This window comes from Solanum lycopersicum, chromosome 2 (genome assembly GCF_036512215.1).
Source record: "Solanum lycopersicum chromosome 2, SLM_r2.1".
In the NCBI taxonomy this organism is placed as follows: Eukaryota; Viridiplantae; Streptophyta; class Magnoliopsida; order Solanales; family Solanaceae; genus Solanum; species Solanum lycopersicum.
Window position 1 is genome coordinate 52,154,739 of NC_090801.1, and position 17,120 is coordinate 52,171,858.

The 17,120-nt window shown below is 34.9% G+C and overlaps 1 protein-coding gene, 1 long non-coding RNA gene and 2 pseudogenes across 2 annotated transcripts; 3 read left to right on the forward strand and 1 right to left on the reverse strand.

The window, feature by feature from the left end:
- Window positions 1–8,277: 8,277 nt before the first annotated feature.
- LOC138337057 (cyclin-D3-2-like) lies at window positions 8,278–9,407 on the forward strand. The gene is made up of 2 exons (XM_069294356.1): window positions 8,278–8,766; window positions 9,189–9,407. Exons 1-2 carry the CDS (start codon window positions 8,278–8,280, stop codon window positions 9,405–9,407), a joined length of 708 nt encoding a protein of 235 aa, XP_069150457.1.
- A 60-nt stretch (window positions 9,408–9,467) lies between these two features.
- LOC101263282 (uncharacterized) lies at window positions 9,468–10,181 on the forward strand. The gene is made up of 2 exons (XR_011215156.1): window positions 9,468–9,599; window positions 9,729–10,181. It is a non-coding gene; the product is annotated as an uncharacterized lncRNA (long non-coding RNA).
- A 2,954-nt stretch (window positions 10,182–13,135) lies between these two features.
- LOC101262992 (mitogen-activated protein kinase kinase kinase 20-like) lies at window positions 13,136–14,089 on the reverse strand (annotated as a pseudogene).
- Window position 14,090: 1 nt separating this feature from the next.
- LOC101262689 (mitogen-activated protein kinase kinase kinase 20-like) lies at window positions 14,091–14,983 on the forward strand (annotated as a pseudogene).
- Window positions 14,984–17,120: the final 2,137 nt, after the last annotated feature.

The following is a 17,120-nucleotide window of genomic DNA, read 5'->3' on the forward strand; positions in this document are numbered from 1 at the left end:
ACATAAGACGAAGACAACTCTGTGAGACAACTACTCTCTAGTGAAATTATCGCAATTGACTGTGTGAAGTCAAAAGATAATGTGTCGGATCCACTTACAAAAGGCCTAAATAGAGAGGGAGTTGAGAAATCATCGACGGGAATGGAACTATGACCGAGAACAAGTCATCGTGGCGGTAAATCTGTAGAAAATATCCATATTTAGCAAAATAATTATAGGAACAAAATAGACTAATTATGTTAGTAATATATTCTGTACAACCATTTTCCTTATCTGGTTCCGTATTTCTTTCCATCTTACCTGTATAAATGTAATAGTGTTTTCACAAGAGCAATATATAGAAAATTAACCAAAAACTATTCTCTTTATTTACGTATTTTAACATGGTATCAGAGCCATAAGGTCGATCTTCGACGGTTTTTCGTACTCATCATCTACCGGGATCTACCGAAATGGAAGACCCATCGGAAAACCCACCAGAAAATCCGAACCAGCTTATTTCTATGGAACATATGCAACAACTGTTTCAAATGTTCCAAACACTCAACAAAAATTCAACCAACATCGAACTAGGGACTTCACAAATAGTGCGAGTCGCGGAAAAATTGAACTTCACCAACTACACCAAATGGTGTAAACTGATGCAGATAGCAATTGGTGGCCGGGGAAGACTCAATCACATCATCGTCAACCCCATTTCACCAGACAATCCAGAATACCAGCAATGGGCTCAAAAGGATTCGATGGTCATTTCATGGATCATCGAGAATATTGACGGAGACCTAGTGAATCAATTCTTGGACTACAAAACTGCCCGAGATTTATGGAAAGGCATCGAAACTCTACTCAGTAGCGGCAGAGATGAATTGCAGATCTATGATCTGAACACAAAGGCAACCTCCATGAAACAAGGGATAGATACGATAGAGGTGTATTTCAGCAAATTGAATACCCTCTGGAAAGAAATCGATAGACGAATGTCGAACCCAATGAAATGCGCAGAAGACATCACACTGTTCAACTCATTTATACAACGACAAAGGCTGTACCAGTTTCTGGCTGGTGTAAATGATTCACTTGACAAAGAAAAGCGAGACATCCTGAATTTAGATCCCCTTCCAACCATTGATGCCGCATATGCCACCATCAGACGAGAAATTTCTCGTCGTGGCATAATGACCGGCAACTCATCACTGGAACGAGGCCCCTCAGAGATCGGAAGTGGTCTTGTCACTCAACGCCGGTCAGATTCTTCATTTAGCCGGTCAGATTCATCATTCCGGCGAGAGGACAAAACCCACCTCAAATGCAGCCACTGCGGAGGAACCAAACACACCAAGGAAGGATGCTTTAAGCTCATCGGCTACCCGGAATGGTGGGAGGACCTGAGACAGCGTAAAGCCGCCACCAAAGTAACAAAGACTGGCAGCAAGGCTAACGCCACCATCGGAGAAGGAGAACCGACCAGTAAGGCTTCGTCAACCACTGTCACCAACAGGCGAACAGGTACCGGCGAGGCTTCGTCAACCAGTGTTACCGACAGGCGAACAGGTACGAGTGGCAAAAATGGGTTCACCAAAGTTTCCGGTGAACCATGGATGGAGACAGAGGAAGCGACGGGAAGAAGAAGAGAGAAAATTCTAGAGGAGTCGTCCTCTAGAAATGAAAGGGAGAGAAAACAAGAGGCCCTAGAAAAATCAGACCCTTTACCCCTTGTTAATCAAAAGCCCAAAAAATCAGAAGCCCAATTATACAAAAAACCCAAGGAAAAACAAAGTGTGGGTCTCATGTGCAATAAGTCCAATTGGATTTTTGACTGTGGGGCCACGGACACTATGTCATACGACCCATCCGATTTTCTCTCCTTCACATCAACTACCCGTACTAAGATTCAAACTGCAAATGGGGAGTTTATTCCAATTACTCAGGCCGAAGACGTGGATATTACATCAGAAATTCATTTAAAAAATTGTCTTTTAATTCCATGTCTTACCCACAAACTTTCATCTGTTAGTCAATTAACCAAGGAACTAAACTGTACAATTCTAATGACTTCCTCTAATTGTATTGTACAGGATGCTCAGACGGGGCGGATCATTGGTCGTGGTATTGAACGAGGAGGTCTATACTATGTGAACGAGGTGACTCAACAGGGTAACGCTTTGCTTGCTCAAGGGTCGTCGGAATATCAGATCTGGATGTGGCACCGACGGCTAGGTCATCCGTCTTTAAGTTATCTTAAACGATTATTTCCCTCTTTTAAGGACATTGATTTTGTTTTGGATTGTGAAGCATGTGTACTTGCAAAAAGTCATAAACACTCTTATTCTCCCAGTTCAACTCATGTTTCTAAGCCATTTACCTTAATTCATTCTGATGTCTGGGGTCCTGCACCTGAATTTGCCTTTTATAAATATTCCTATTTTGTTTTGTTTGTGGATGATTGCACCCGTATGAGTTGGGTTTATTTTCTAAAAAATAAATCTGAAGTATATGATGTGTTTATAAATTTCTACAACATGATCTGTACCCAATTTGCTGCCCAACCTCAAATTCTTCGATCTGATAACGGAGGAGAATACATAAACTTAGATATGAAACAATTTATTTCTGATCATGGCCTCATTCACCAGACTACCTGTCCGGATACTCCTCAACAAAACGGGATAGCTGAACGGAAAAACCGAACCCTTCTTGAGATTACTAGAGCCATTATGTTAGAATCCCATGTCCCTGTCCAATTTTGGCCAGAAGCCATTGCCACAGCCACATATCTAACCAACCGACTACCTACCAAACCTCTTGCATACCAAACTCCTCTTGACACTCTTTCTTCCCATGTGTCCATCCCTTCCTATCATTCTCTACCTCCACGGGTGTTCGGATGTGTTGTCTATGTTCATCTCCCAAAAAGAATCAGAAATAAACTTGAACCACGAGCCATTAAATGTGTTTTTATTGGGTATGGGGTTACTCAAAAAGGGTACCAGTGCTATGATCCCATTCAAAACAAAATCTACACCAGTCTTGACTGCGAGTTTTTTGAACACTCCTATTACTATACCCAGCTTGGTCCTCAGGGGGAGACTACGAATGATGACCTTAGCTGGTTAATATATCCAGAAATGATGGACCTTGATCCTCCAACGCAAGTAAGCAATACCGCCGACGTCAACTTTGAAACATCTGTATCAGCTCCTTCTCCTCAATCCACTCCAATGACAACCACTGAGCACCCTGAGTCGACATCAGTTAAGGTAAATTCTGAATCATGTACTGTTCCTACTGACTCTGTGTCTAGTGATAATTGTCAAAACAGATATGAGCTTCCTCACAGAAGCACGAGAGGTGTTCCTCCCAAAAGGTATGACCCGGAATATGAAGATCAACGGTCCAGATACCCTATAGAAAGAATCAGCAATGAAAACTTGTCCAACACAGCTGTTGCCTTCACTACCTCCCTATACTCAACAAACATTCCCAGAATCGTGGTAGAAGCTTTTGAAGATGAGAAGTGGAGACAAGCCACGGAAAATGAATATGTTGCCTTGGAAAAGAATCACACGTGGGAAAAATGTATTCTACCCAAAGGGAAGAAGAAGGTGGGATGTAGATGGGTATTCTCCATTAAGCACCGGGCAGATGGAACTATTGAAAGGTACAAGGCAAGATTGGTGGCCAAAGGTTACACTCAGACTTTTGGGATCGACTATTCAGAGACTTTTTCCCCAGTAGCCAAGATAGACACAATACGAGTATTGTTCTCTGTAGCAGCAAACAAAGATTGGCCCTTGTATCAGTTCGATGTTAAAAATGCCTTCCTCCATGGAAGCATTGAAGAAGAAGTCTATATGGAACCCCCTCCAGGATATTCTCATGACTTTAAAGATGGAGGAGGATGTAAGTTGAAGAAAGCCCTGTATGGTTTAAAGAAGTCTCCAAGAGCTTGGTTTGGAAGGTTCACTAAGGCTATGAAGAAATTTGGGTACAGACAGAGTAATTCTGATCATACTTTATTCATAAAAGGGGCAAATAAGAAAATCACCTGTCTAATTATATATGTAGATGATATGATCATCACCGGAAATGATGAGGAAGAAATTGTTACCTTAAAGGGGAAGTTGTTTCAGGAATTTGAGATGAAAGATCTAGGAAACTTAAAGTACTTTCTTGGTATAGAAGTCTTAAGATCCACGCAAGGGATCTTTATTCACCAACGAAAGTATATTCTCGATCTTTTAACTGAAACTGGAATGTTAGGTGGTAAACCGGCTGACACTCCAATTGTAGCAAATCATGGCCTTCAGGTCATAGAAGGGGCAAAGGCGACTGGCAAAGAGCAATATCAGAAGATTGTAGGGAAACTCATCTATCTAGCCCACACAAGACCAGATATTGCATATGCAGTGGGGATAGTGAGTAGATTCATGCATCTACCTCAAATACATCACATGACAGCAGTAATGAGGATTCTGAGGTATCTAAAGGGTACAAGCAGCACCGGGATCTACTTCGGAAAAAATGATAGCCTCGATATAATTGCCTACACCGATGCAGATTGGGCCGGAGACCGAGATGAAAGGAAATCCACTTCTGGATACTTCACCTTGGTAGGAGGAAATCTTGTCACTTGGAGAAGCAAGAAGCAAAAGGTTGTAGCCCTGTCAAGTGCGGAAGCTGAGTTCAGAGGAATTGTGAAAGGAATAACTGAAATCCTATGGATTAGGAAACTGCTAAATGAACTCGGTTTTCCTCAGAAAACAGCCTGCAAGTTCTTCTGCGACAACAAAGCAGCAATAAGTATTTCTGGAAATCCTGTCCAACATGACAGAACAAAACATGTTGAGGTTGATCGACACTTCATCAAAGACAAGTTAGAAGACAAGGTTATCAAACTTCCATTTGTTCGATCAAAAGATCAACTGGCAGACATCCTAACCAAGGCTGTTAGTACTGAAGCTTTCAGCAATGTCTTGCGCAAGTTGAGCATTGGAAATCCGAGTGCACAACTTGAGGGGGAGTGTAGAAAATATCCATATTTAGCAAAATAATTATAGGAACAAAATAGACTAATTATGTTAGTAATATATTCTGTACAACCATTTTCCTTGTCTGGTTCCGTATTTCTTTCCATCTTACCTGTATAAATGTAATAGTGTTTTCACAAGAGCAATATATAGAAAATTAACCAAAAACTATTCTCTTTATTTACGTATTTTAACAAACTCTACCTAGAAGACTGGAGATCCCAAGATCTAGGTTCAAGGAGATAAAACAAATTCATTGATGACGGTTCAACATTGTCGAAGGAAAAAGAAAAATTATTATTATTTTATGGTTCATTCTCATGATGAGACAATGTTTAGTAACCAGGATAAAGACATAAGGACTTTTTAATGGTTTCTAAGTTTGATACAAGGAATATCAAATGGTGTATCTATGGGATAACACATTTAGAAATCACCTATGTAAGTGTGAAGTGTAAGCCGCTTCAAGGAGAATCCGGTAAGGCCAGTTCTTTAAGCACTTACTATCCAAGATGTGTTCATGGCTGAAACGAACAAAACAATGAGAACTAAGAACAGTTTATGGGTTGATTGTGTGACATATGTTGTCTAGGTATACACCAAAGCTCGACGGTTCAAAGATATCAAATCTACCGATTGACCGAGTATATCCGATATATGTTCACTATGAAAAGTTTAAAGGGAAACCTACTTATATCCAGATACGATTAACATTTACCTACAAGACACACAAGTTTTTTCATGCATATGTTTTAACAATAGCCTTCCCCATTCATGTGGGGGATTGATGGGATTTAACAAGTGTGAATGGGAAAAGAAAAGAGAGAATATGAAAAGTGAGGGAACTACTTTGGAGGGAAAATGAAAAGTCATTTGCAAAGTGCAAATGAAAAGTCATTTCTCCCATATCGGAAAAAGAAAGGGAAATTGTTGTCTTTATAGAAGGAAACACTTCCATTACTTCTTAAAGAGCTAAGAAGAAGATGCTCCCTCGCGCCGTCGTCATCGCTCGCTCGGCCTCGGCCTCGGCGTCGGCTTTGAATTTGGATTTGGAAAATGATTGATTGATAAATTTTTTGGATAAAATTTATTTAATCAGTTTTTGTTAAAATTATCTCTTATAAATTTGCAGGTAACGGCAACATTCTGAAAAGTTGTTACTCTTTTTGAAAAGTCGTTACTTTCCAAAAAATCGTTATTTTACTAACAGACACAATTTTCTGAAAAGTTGTTATTTTTTCTAAAAGACACAACTTTCTGGATGAAATGGGTCTGAACAGATTTCACTGAACAAACATGTTCCTTGCTGAAAATAGCTATAAAAGGAAGTCAATTTTGGATTTTTCAACTACTGAAATTTTTTTCCTTCTCTGCATTTATTTTTCTCTTAAATAAAATCAAAGTGTCGATCGACTGAGTCCGTGTGACTTGTTGCTGTTCTTAAGTTCGTTGAAGTTAAAGAAGTTTGAGGTTACTATAAGAATAACATTTACATCATCATCGCCTGCTGCAGCTTGCAGTTGTGTCTGTAACGTTGTTGCGGTGAATTCCTCCACTCTAGCCCTTGCCTGCTAGGTTTGTGCCTTCAGCTCTTCGTTGCGCCGAAATGCTTTTCAAACCTCGACTTTCTTTTCTTTCAGTTGTCGTCCATTGATTCCTCAGCGATTCCAATCAGAGCACGATAGCGTTAGCCTTTTAAATGGTTCAATTGTGCCTTAATCTGACCCATATAGGGTATTTAAAAAAGGGGTCGGGTTGTATACATTAAAGACGGGTCGTATATGTGTTTTAAAATTAGGTCGGATAGTTAAGGGCATAAAAGACCCCTTTCTCTTTTAATATAAATGTCTAGTGATAATATGTAAAAATGATGTGGAAAATTCATTTGGCATTTAAAGAAAAGTAAAATGAGTTGGATATTTTGAGTTGACCAACTAAGACACATAAGGGCATATGTAGACCAAAAGTTGAAAGGCGAGGGTATAAACGGATCAAACTTTAAACAGGGGTATATCTAGATTTTTTTGAATAGTTTAGGGGCATATTTAACCTTTTTCCCTTGAATATAAATGTCAAGTGATAATACATAAAAATGACGTGAAAAATCCATTTGGTATTTAAATAAAAGTAAAATGAGTTGGATATTTCGAGTTGGCCAACTAACGCCCAAAAAGGCATATGTAGACCAAAAGTTGGACGGCGAGGGTATAAATGGACCAAACTTTAAACGGGAGTATATATAAACCTTTTCGAATAGTTTAGGAGCATATTTAACCCTTTCCCCCAATAATTAACAATACAATATGGAATAGGAGTAACAACTATCACAATAACTAACAACTTAAATATTTAAAAGTCATATAGAAAATTTGATTGACCTTCAATTTCATAAATGCTACATAAAATGAAACAAGATAGGTAATATATATTATTGAAAATGTATAAAAAACACTATAAATAAAAATAATCAACAACTTACAAGTTTAGAAGAACATATGAGAGAATTACGTAAAAAATATTATGAATTATAATAATTAATAACTTAAAATATCTCAATATAAGAATTTAATAAACTCTCTGAACTTTGTTTATGTCACATAAATTAAAACAAAAAAGATTTATTTTCATAGTTTCATACTTTTTTGATTCATCTGTATTCGTCCACCATACTAAACATAAATGTCTAATAATATTTGTCTAGTATGGAAAATCAATAAACTATTCATCAATTTTGGTTCATTTTTTCTTGCTATAGGATACTACTCCCTCTCTTTAAAATAATTGATTCCTTTTTAGTCTATTATCTAAAAACGGACTCGTTTCTTTTTTGATAATACTTTAATTTCAAATTTTCACATTGACATATTTAAATCCTCATATTAAAGTAAATTTTGATATATTTAACATAACTTTAATTTAGTGTCAATAAAATTAATTTTTTTATCTTTATTTTCTTAAATCTGTTATCAACTCAAACTTCACCATTCTTTTTTAAAGGAAGAGAATACTATTTAATGATATGTACTACATTTCCCAAAATATTAATTATTAAAATTAATGGATTCAAAATATAGTATAATAACATTATTTCTACTATTAATTGTTAGATGAATGTCAAACAAAAGTAGTAATTGTATATAATCTCAAATCTTAACTAACACTAAATGCAAAGACTAATCTCAGCTATATATATGCAAAGAATGAATTGAATTTAAGCAGTAGCAGTGGATGTGTAATTGAGTTTGAAAAAATGGTTTCACATTTACAAGTACAAAACATAGAGCCCCAAAATCCAATCTTGAATTTTGATGCCCTTCTATGTAAGGAAGATCCATTAGATGAGGGAGATTTGGGAGGAGGGTACCATTCAGATGAAAGAAATTGGAATGTGAAAAAGATTTCACCTTTATTAGAATGTGACATGTTTTGGGAAGATGGTGAGGTTGAAACTCTGTTATCAAAGGAAAAATTGAATCTTTTTGATTGTACTAGTTTAGTTTCAGATGGGGTTTTGTTGGGGTTAAGAAAAAAGTCCTTGGAATGGATGTTGACTGTCATTGACCACTATGGTTTCAATGCTTTGACTGCTGTGTTAGCTGTCAACTATTTTGATAGATTTATGTCTCGAGTCGGTTTTCAGAAGGGTCAGCCATGGATGAGTCAGCTTGTTGCGGTTGCTTGTCTTTCCATTGCTGCTAAAGTAGAGGAGATTCAAGTGCCCCTTTTATTAGGCCTTCAAGTATGTGGCTATGTTTTGTTAATAATAAAAAACATATCTAAACTATCCTTATTTCATCTTTATATATATATATATATATATATTAACACCAACTACTGATTATAACACATCTATCTATCAGTTGTCTTCTTTTTTCAACCTGAATTTAGGTAAAGGGAACAATTGATAGTTGAAGAGTGTTTTGATGAATAGTTGATGATATTCTCGCACATTAGGCATGTTTTGACCCTTCACTTATTAAGATATAGTTGTGTTGATGTTTTTATAAATCGCTTATTGGTTATGTCCGTTTGTCATTTCTCGAGTATTGAACACTGGATTGAAATGAAGTAGAATGGGCATTGAGAATTGATATAATTGATCATACATAGCTTAGGATTGAAATGTGATTGTATTAATGATGGATGTATTTTGTTGATTAGGTATCAAATCCAAAGTATGTGTTTGAGGCAAAGACTATAAAGAACATAGAACTTCTGGTGTTGTCCACCCTCAAATGGAAAATGAATCCAGTGACACCACTTTCATTTATAGACCATATCATCAGGAGATTTCAATTAATGACCAACCTACATTCGGAGTTCCACAGGAAATGTGAAAACATCATTCTTGGTATTATCACTGGTGAGATATCTATCTGAAAAGTTTGTTTGAGACTTTTGGATGCAAGTTGTTAATTGATTATATATTTGATGAATGCAGATTCTAGGCTTCTGCATTATCCCCCATCTGTATTTGCAATTGCAACATTGTTTTACGCCATCAATGAGATTGAGCCTTGCAATGCACTCGATTACCTCAATCAATTTATGGCTATATTTAAAGTTAGAAAGGTTTGCACTCTTTCACATTGAGTTTTATGACCTCTATGGGCTTCTTAGTAGTACCTTATAATATTTGATTAGCAATATCACTTTGCCAATTTGATTTGTGTGTCACTGAAGTTCTTCATCTTCAAACAGGCCAGCATTGATGAATGTCATGATCTCATTCTAGAGCTAATGGGCACTTCTGGATCCAAAATCTGCCAAACCAACAAGCGGAAATGTCAATCTATTCCAGGCACTCCCGATGGCGTTATTGATGCATATTTTAGCTGTGAAAGCTCTAATGATTCAATGGTTGTGGCATCATCAGTTTCATCCTTGCCAGATCCTCAGTATAAGAGAAGTAGAACATAGGATCAGCAAATTTTATTTGCTCCAATAAGTTTTGTGTCTGGTTTTAGATCATAGTTCTTCGCTGAGCTCATATCCTCTAGATTATCTAATTTTCAATGGTGATATATGGACATTGTTTTGGAGTGTCCTCTTAAAACACAATGCACAATTATATAATGTTCTATCAGACAATTATATGGTGTTGCATTATGTTTTCTGGACATGTGATGAAATCCATGTAATGATTTAGACAGATTTGAACATGAATTAAACTATGTCTGATTGGGAATTGAAGGAAGAATGAGTAAAAGATATATTGGGTGATCTTTTCCTTAAGTGCATCAATGCAGCTATTTGAAATTACTTTTTTGAGTATGGATTCAAGATACATATATATACACACACAAACACAAACATATTAATATATGCACCTTACTTTTTCTTTTCCACCCCTATTATGCTTTCTACCATATATTGCATAAATCTATGCTTCAATTTCAAGCAAGTTGTGGATACCTTTCATAGTACAACATATCAAAGTAGGTATTAAAAAGGAAAACAAATAATGAAGAAAAAAGCGCATCAATCAATAAGAAAACAATAACAATATGATAGCCTAAACACAATAAACAACATACGACTATGTAATTAAAAGTGAATTACTAATAGAAACGACCAAACACTTCAACACTTAATACATACTAACCTTCCACCCTAATATACGATCTTTGCATCCTCTGATCCAGGTCTTGTCCTTGGTAATTTGGAGTTGCGTGATATCCTGTCTATTCACTTTCCCCAATACATTTCAACTTACTTCTACCTCTCCTTGTACCCATTACTTCACACCTCTTGCATTTCCTCACTGGGCTTCTGCATATCTCCTATTCAAGACAAATTATCTTAGTCTTGTTTTACTCATGTTATCTACCGTAGAGGCCACCACAGGCTTGTTCCAGATACTATTCCGATTAAAAATATTATTTAGACATGAATGAAACAAATATTCAAATCCTTAAGAAATTTAATTTCTTTGAATTAGTTTTCTAACATTCTCCCATGATGCAAAATTGTATATGATTGTCCTTTCTTTGTTCTTGTTGTATGGTATTTTTGTTCAACCCTTCAATTTTTTTATGTGTTGAGTAGTTCTCTCCAACTTTCTAATGTCGATGTACTTGTCATCATCTTGACGCTAAGGATGTACATATATTAGATTGGTTCAGGCATTTTAATTATCAAATCAATTTTATCGGATATTTAAATCTATAATTAATTTCAGTCAATAAAAGTCAAACTTTTCAGTTTTTATCTTTTTTTTTCAGTCTCATCTTTTTAATTAATCTCAGAGTTTTTTTCTAGTAAAAATTTTCATAGCACAAAATAGAAGAGATGAAATATAATTAAGAGATATTTTTTTTTACCAGAAGTCGAATTATCATCAAAAGAAGAATTAGACAAAAATTAAGATATATTCTAGAAAAATCAAACTTCTATCAAAGAAAGGCAAATGAAAGACTTTTCGTAATGATTCTTGTGGAATTGAGAATGAAGTTTACATATAACTCGTGCTCTAAATATACCTAGACAACTATATTATAAGATTAAGTACTATTGCATGACTAAATACTACGTACAAAATATAAAATTGTTAATACATTTAGCCTCCTTTGAGCCACCATCAGATCTCTTCGTTCAACTTTCCTTTTCTTGATTTGATAAAGAGAAAAAAAATTGAAATAGCAAATTACATATCCTAAATAAATTTGAAAGAAACTATTAATGTTTCAGTCACAAAATGTTGGAAAGTCTGGTGATGAACAAAAATAAAAATGGATTGAGTCACAAGGAATCTTCGAGAAGATACGAATCTTATCATTTAGTTTTGTATAGGAATATTATTTTGCACAGCTCATTAGTTTGTTAGAAAATAACAAAATAAATTGAGAACAGGCGTACAGATTAGTTCTGAAATTGTTTGTTTGAAGTCAGAGCTTCTTCGATTTCTTCATTTTCATCCTTCATTGTTACGGAAAGAAATTAAATCGTTAATGAAGAAATTAAGTTATTTTACTTATATATGAAAAAGGAATTTTAAAATCAAGTTAGCTGAACTCACTTCCATTTGCTTCTTTTTATTTTGTTTGTATGATTGGTGTCGAAGGAAACTCAATTTCAGGTTGAAAATTTTAATTCTAAATTTTTTTTGTGGTGCTTTCGAAATGAATTTTGGTCATTTTCTGAAATGGAAACCAACACATCCACATGACACAATATAGCCTCATACATGAATTGTCAGTCACTTCTTGGGCAGTGTGAACTGAACAGTAATAAATATATTTTAGACTTTTGAGAAATGGTTTTACTTATAAAGAGTAGTGAAAAATTTGTGTATAAGAAATTAATGAACTTATCCAATCACCTTTAGCTTTTCAGAGAAATTACGAAAAAACTCAAATAAATTCAAATTTGTTATTCATGTCATTTCATATCAAAATAGTGTCTTGCTAAATATATTTTCAGGAAAAAGAAGAAGAAGCAAACATTGGTCTATCAAGCTCTGAATGTTTGTGTACTGCACTTCCCATGCCACATCAGCGAGAATGTTTAATAATACTAATTTTGAGTAGTACGAGTATTCAGTAGGTACTAACTCTATTAGATGTGTTTAAGTAAAATATGCAGATAACTTTAAATGATTATGGATGGCTTAAGAAAAAATATGTAACTGAAGGCAAATTTAATTTTTTTTTCTTTTTCCTATAAAGTGACTCATTGTTAATCAGGGAGTATATAAGTGAGGGGAAAATCAGTTTTTCTGAGTCACAAGTATCAGTCATGTTCAATATTATTAATCAGAAACCTAACAGATACCAACAAAACATAACAAAAATCAATTATAGTCACAGCATAGATGCAAAAAAAAAAAAGAAGTTGCAAAGATTAAAATTACAAAAAACAAAAGATGAACATGAGACGGTTTGAAATATTTCATATAACATTCTGATTTATATAACATAACGCAAGAAGGATAATATTTCATATAACATTCTGATGAAGAACATAATTCATAGTCAGCTCATAGGCTGAGGATAATTAAAATAAAGGGGTTACACTTGAGATCATTTTGATCACAAGCTCATATCTACTTGTTACGTTACAAACCAGCGTTCTATAGTCAACTAGAAACTAGCATCTTTGAGCACAATCTAGTTTTCGTCTGTAGAATCTGAATCAACTCGTATAACCAAATCAGGAATGTGTGGCTGTGTCGTGAATGTTATCTTTGCGCGTTTCTTGCAGAACAAAGACATGTCAGCACATTGCCTCTTCTTCGCATTTGGAGGCTGGACATCCTCAGCTGATTTCAGAAAAGAGTGATTCAAGAGCATGTTTGCACTCCAACGCGCGCTTGGATTCCTGACCAGAAAATTATTTAGGAAATCTTTTGCCTCAGTAGACAATTTAGGATTTTTAATATTTGGTTCCTCATACTTAATTCGGTTCAACATAATATCTTATGATTCCCATAGGGGTTTCCCAGTTATCATCTCGTAAACACTACATCCAAGAGACCAAATATCAAATCGTGGGGAGTACTCGTCCTTGAGTAGAGCTTCAGGTGCCATGTAACTTTTAGTTCCTCTGAGCCCCACCTCGTCCCCGCAGTTGATCTGTTGCAAAGTTATGGAAAGCCCGAAATCAACAATCTTTGTCACCTCATCAGTAGTAAGAAGAATGTTGTGGGGTTTTATGTCACAGTGAATTATCCCTTTTTTGTGAATCAAACTGAGCCCTAAAACAACATTTTTGGTATACTTTTTGACTTGAAACTCAAGCAATCCTCCTCGTTCGTGAATACGATCAGCTAGGCTCCCAGCTGAGGCATATTCAAGCTCCAAATTGTAAAGATATAAGCCATCTTTGCAAGTGACTTTAAATCCAAAACATCGAATAATTTGAGGACAATCTTCAAACATTCTTAAGAATTTTCTTTCATTTCGAAGAGATCGAGAGCTGTTCAACCTAGAAGATTTAACGGCAATGAGAGATGGTATGGTAGGAGAAGGGGTATCATCAGTATTAGTAAAAGCCAATGAAACAAAACCATAGCTTCCATTTCCCAATGTTCGACCTCTCCTCCACTTATATTTCGCTTCTTTTTCCGTTAAATCTTGTAGGTTGAACAGCTCTCGATCTCTTCGAAATGAAAGAAAATTCTTAAGAATGTTTGAAGATTGTCCTCAAATTATTCGATGTTTTGGATTTAAAGTCACTTGCAAAGATGGCTTATATCTTTACAGTTTGGAGCTTGAATATGCCTCAGCTGGGAGCCTAGCTGATCGTATTCATGAACGAGGAGGATTGCCTGAGTTTCAAGTCCAAAAGCACACCAAGGATATTCTTATAGGGCTCAATAAGATTCAAAAAGAAAAAAAGGGATCATTCATTGCGACATAAAACCCCACAACATTCTTCTTGCTACTACTAATGGTTATGGTTCGGTTGTAGTGGCAAAGATTGCTGATTTTGGGCTTGCCCTGACTTTGGAACAAAATAGGACGCTAAAGCAGGGGCTTAGAGGAACTAAAAGGTACATGACACCTGAATCTCTACTTAAGTAGGAGTACAGTCCAGGATGTACTGTTTATGAGATGATCACTGGGAAACCCTTATGGGAATCATCAAATTCGGAATCAAATTTTGAGAATCCCAAACTGTCTACACAGGCAAAAGATTTCCTGAATAATTGTCTGGTCAAGAATCCAAGCTCATTTCTGAAAATAGTTGACATTGTCCAGCCTCCAGAGTTCACGAGGAAGAGGCCATGTTATCATTGCATGTACTTTTTAAGGCTACGCGAAAACAAAGCATTAAGGAGACTGACACAAGTTCGTGATATGGTTACAGAGTTTGGTGTAGATTCTGAAAGCGAAAACTCAGAACTTGGTACAGATTCTGAAGGAGGAAACTCGGAACTTGATGCAAATTCTAAAGGAGGAAACTCAGAACTTGATGCAGATTTTAAAGGTGGAAACTCCTCCCAAAACTGCTAGTTTCTGGCAATACAACATTGGTTTGTAATGTATGTAAAGTAAGAAATTTTTATGGATTGATCCTCTCTTAAGGATTTTTTGGTTAGGGTATACAGACCCCTATAGATTTAATTAGTTATTCCTAATGGAGCTTCAGTTTGAAAGAACAAATCTCCTATCATCATAGTACCTAAGTTGATTCATAATAAACCCTCATCTTATTACAAACGTCCAAGGAAAATTACATGTTGTGCAATAATAATAACTATGGCTATTTATAAGCAGCACTCTTACAAGTATTACTAAAGGCTTTCTAGATGAAACTCAATACAAAATAGATTTGCGACAATATTCAAAGAAAATCTACTATCACTAAATATCTCTATTTTGTTCCATATATATTAATTAGTATATATATAACATATAGAATGATTGGTAATTTCCAACTTCATCATTTCCTTTTCTCAACCCATCCACTTGGTCCTACAAGTACAAAACATTACATTATGAATGAAGATTTAAATCATATTTACTTCATAGGACATTAAATACGTTAACAGACATCAATATAAGGAACTTTTATTCTCTAGATATGAGAGACATGACTTTATCTGAATGTCTTTCTTTTGAATTATGTCGCAATGATGTACAACATCTGGTGAATATTTTTTGAATATTTATACAACTTTAAATTTCCATGTACTAAAAGTACTCCCTCTATCCAACAATAGTTATCCACTATTGACTGGGCACACCGCTTAAATTACTATAATCATAATGGTAATTTATCATATCATCCATTAAATATAATAAATACAATGTCTTAAAATATGTACTTAGAAAATAACGATAACTAATAATAAGGTAAATTAGGAACTAAGTGTAAAAATTATCTACAAATTTCACAAAATAGACAAGTATTGTTGGACATCGATTTTTAATATAGCAGACAAGTATTGTTGAACAGAGGAAGTAGCAAGGTACTCATTTGTATGCACTTAATGGGGTTTTGAATCTTAATCATTTAGATTCAGCCTATTAAGTACGTTTGGATTTTAGTTTTGAATCATAATCATTCAAATTCAACCCATTAAGTTCATTTATTTTATTTTAAAAAAACTCTTAATGGGTCTGAAAATGTCTGAACGAATCAGATTTGTAGGAGACTATTAACAACATTCAGACTCATTTGATAAGTTTCCAAATAAAAAATCATAGTTTCTCTGCTTTCGGCTTGCCTTTTTATCTCATAACTAAAAACTTTCTTTCTCAATTTTCTCAATCAAACACCATTTTTCCCAATTGGTAAGTTTTCATAAGTCCTTTCAAGAATTTTTTTATATTAATAATTTTCTTGTATTGATGTGTGTCAAGAACACTGGTTGCAATAATATTTTTGATGTATTGTTGTTTATCAAGGTTTTTGAATGAAAAAATAACACTCCAAATCATGATTATTAAAACTTTTAAAACTTTTTTTCATTATCAAAAGTGATATATTTTGTGGAAATGAAAATTTATAATATTTTATTAACATAATGTTCAATTTCACTTCCACGTTCAAATATTAAAAAACAAACACCATTATATTTAGTGGTCAGATTTAGAGACTACGTCATAATATTCAAATGTGTATTCAAATCAAAACACCCCAAATCCTAATGCAAATTTTAATATTCAAATGTGTATTCAAATTCAGACCTCTTAATCTTAATGAAAATAAATGAGGCCTAAATTAGAAAAAAGTTTGATAGAATTTCTCCTAGTAGCACTATGAAAAGGAAAACAAAAAAATTAAGAAACAAATTTGTTACACATACTATTGTCCTCGCCTAAGCCTACACCCATGTACGTGACCTGTATTCGATGTCATTACGAGCCCGAGCATAACCATAACATGACATGAACATGAGTATACATCTAGACATGAGAGGGAGAATACATTTGAAAAGATATATGTTTCATAAAAATAGATTTCATAACGCAAAAGTCATAGAAACTTTTAACTATTGTCAAATGAAGGACACGAAGATCAAAATATAACATAAATATTTATTTATCTATCGATATACCTTGCACACGTAAACACAAATCACTGAGAACAAAGAGAGGTTCACCAATAGCGTAAGCTATAAAACCTAGCTAGTAGCTTGATCAC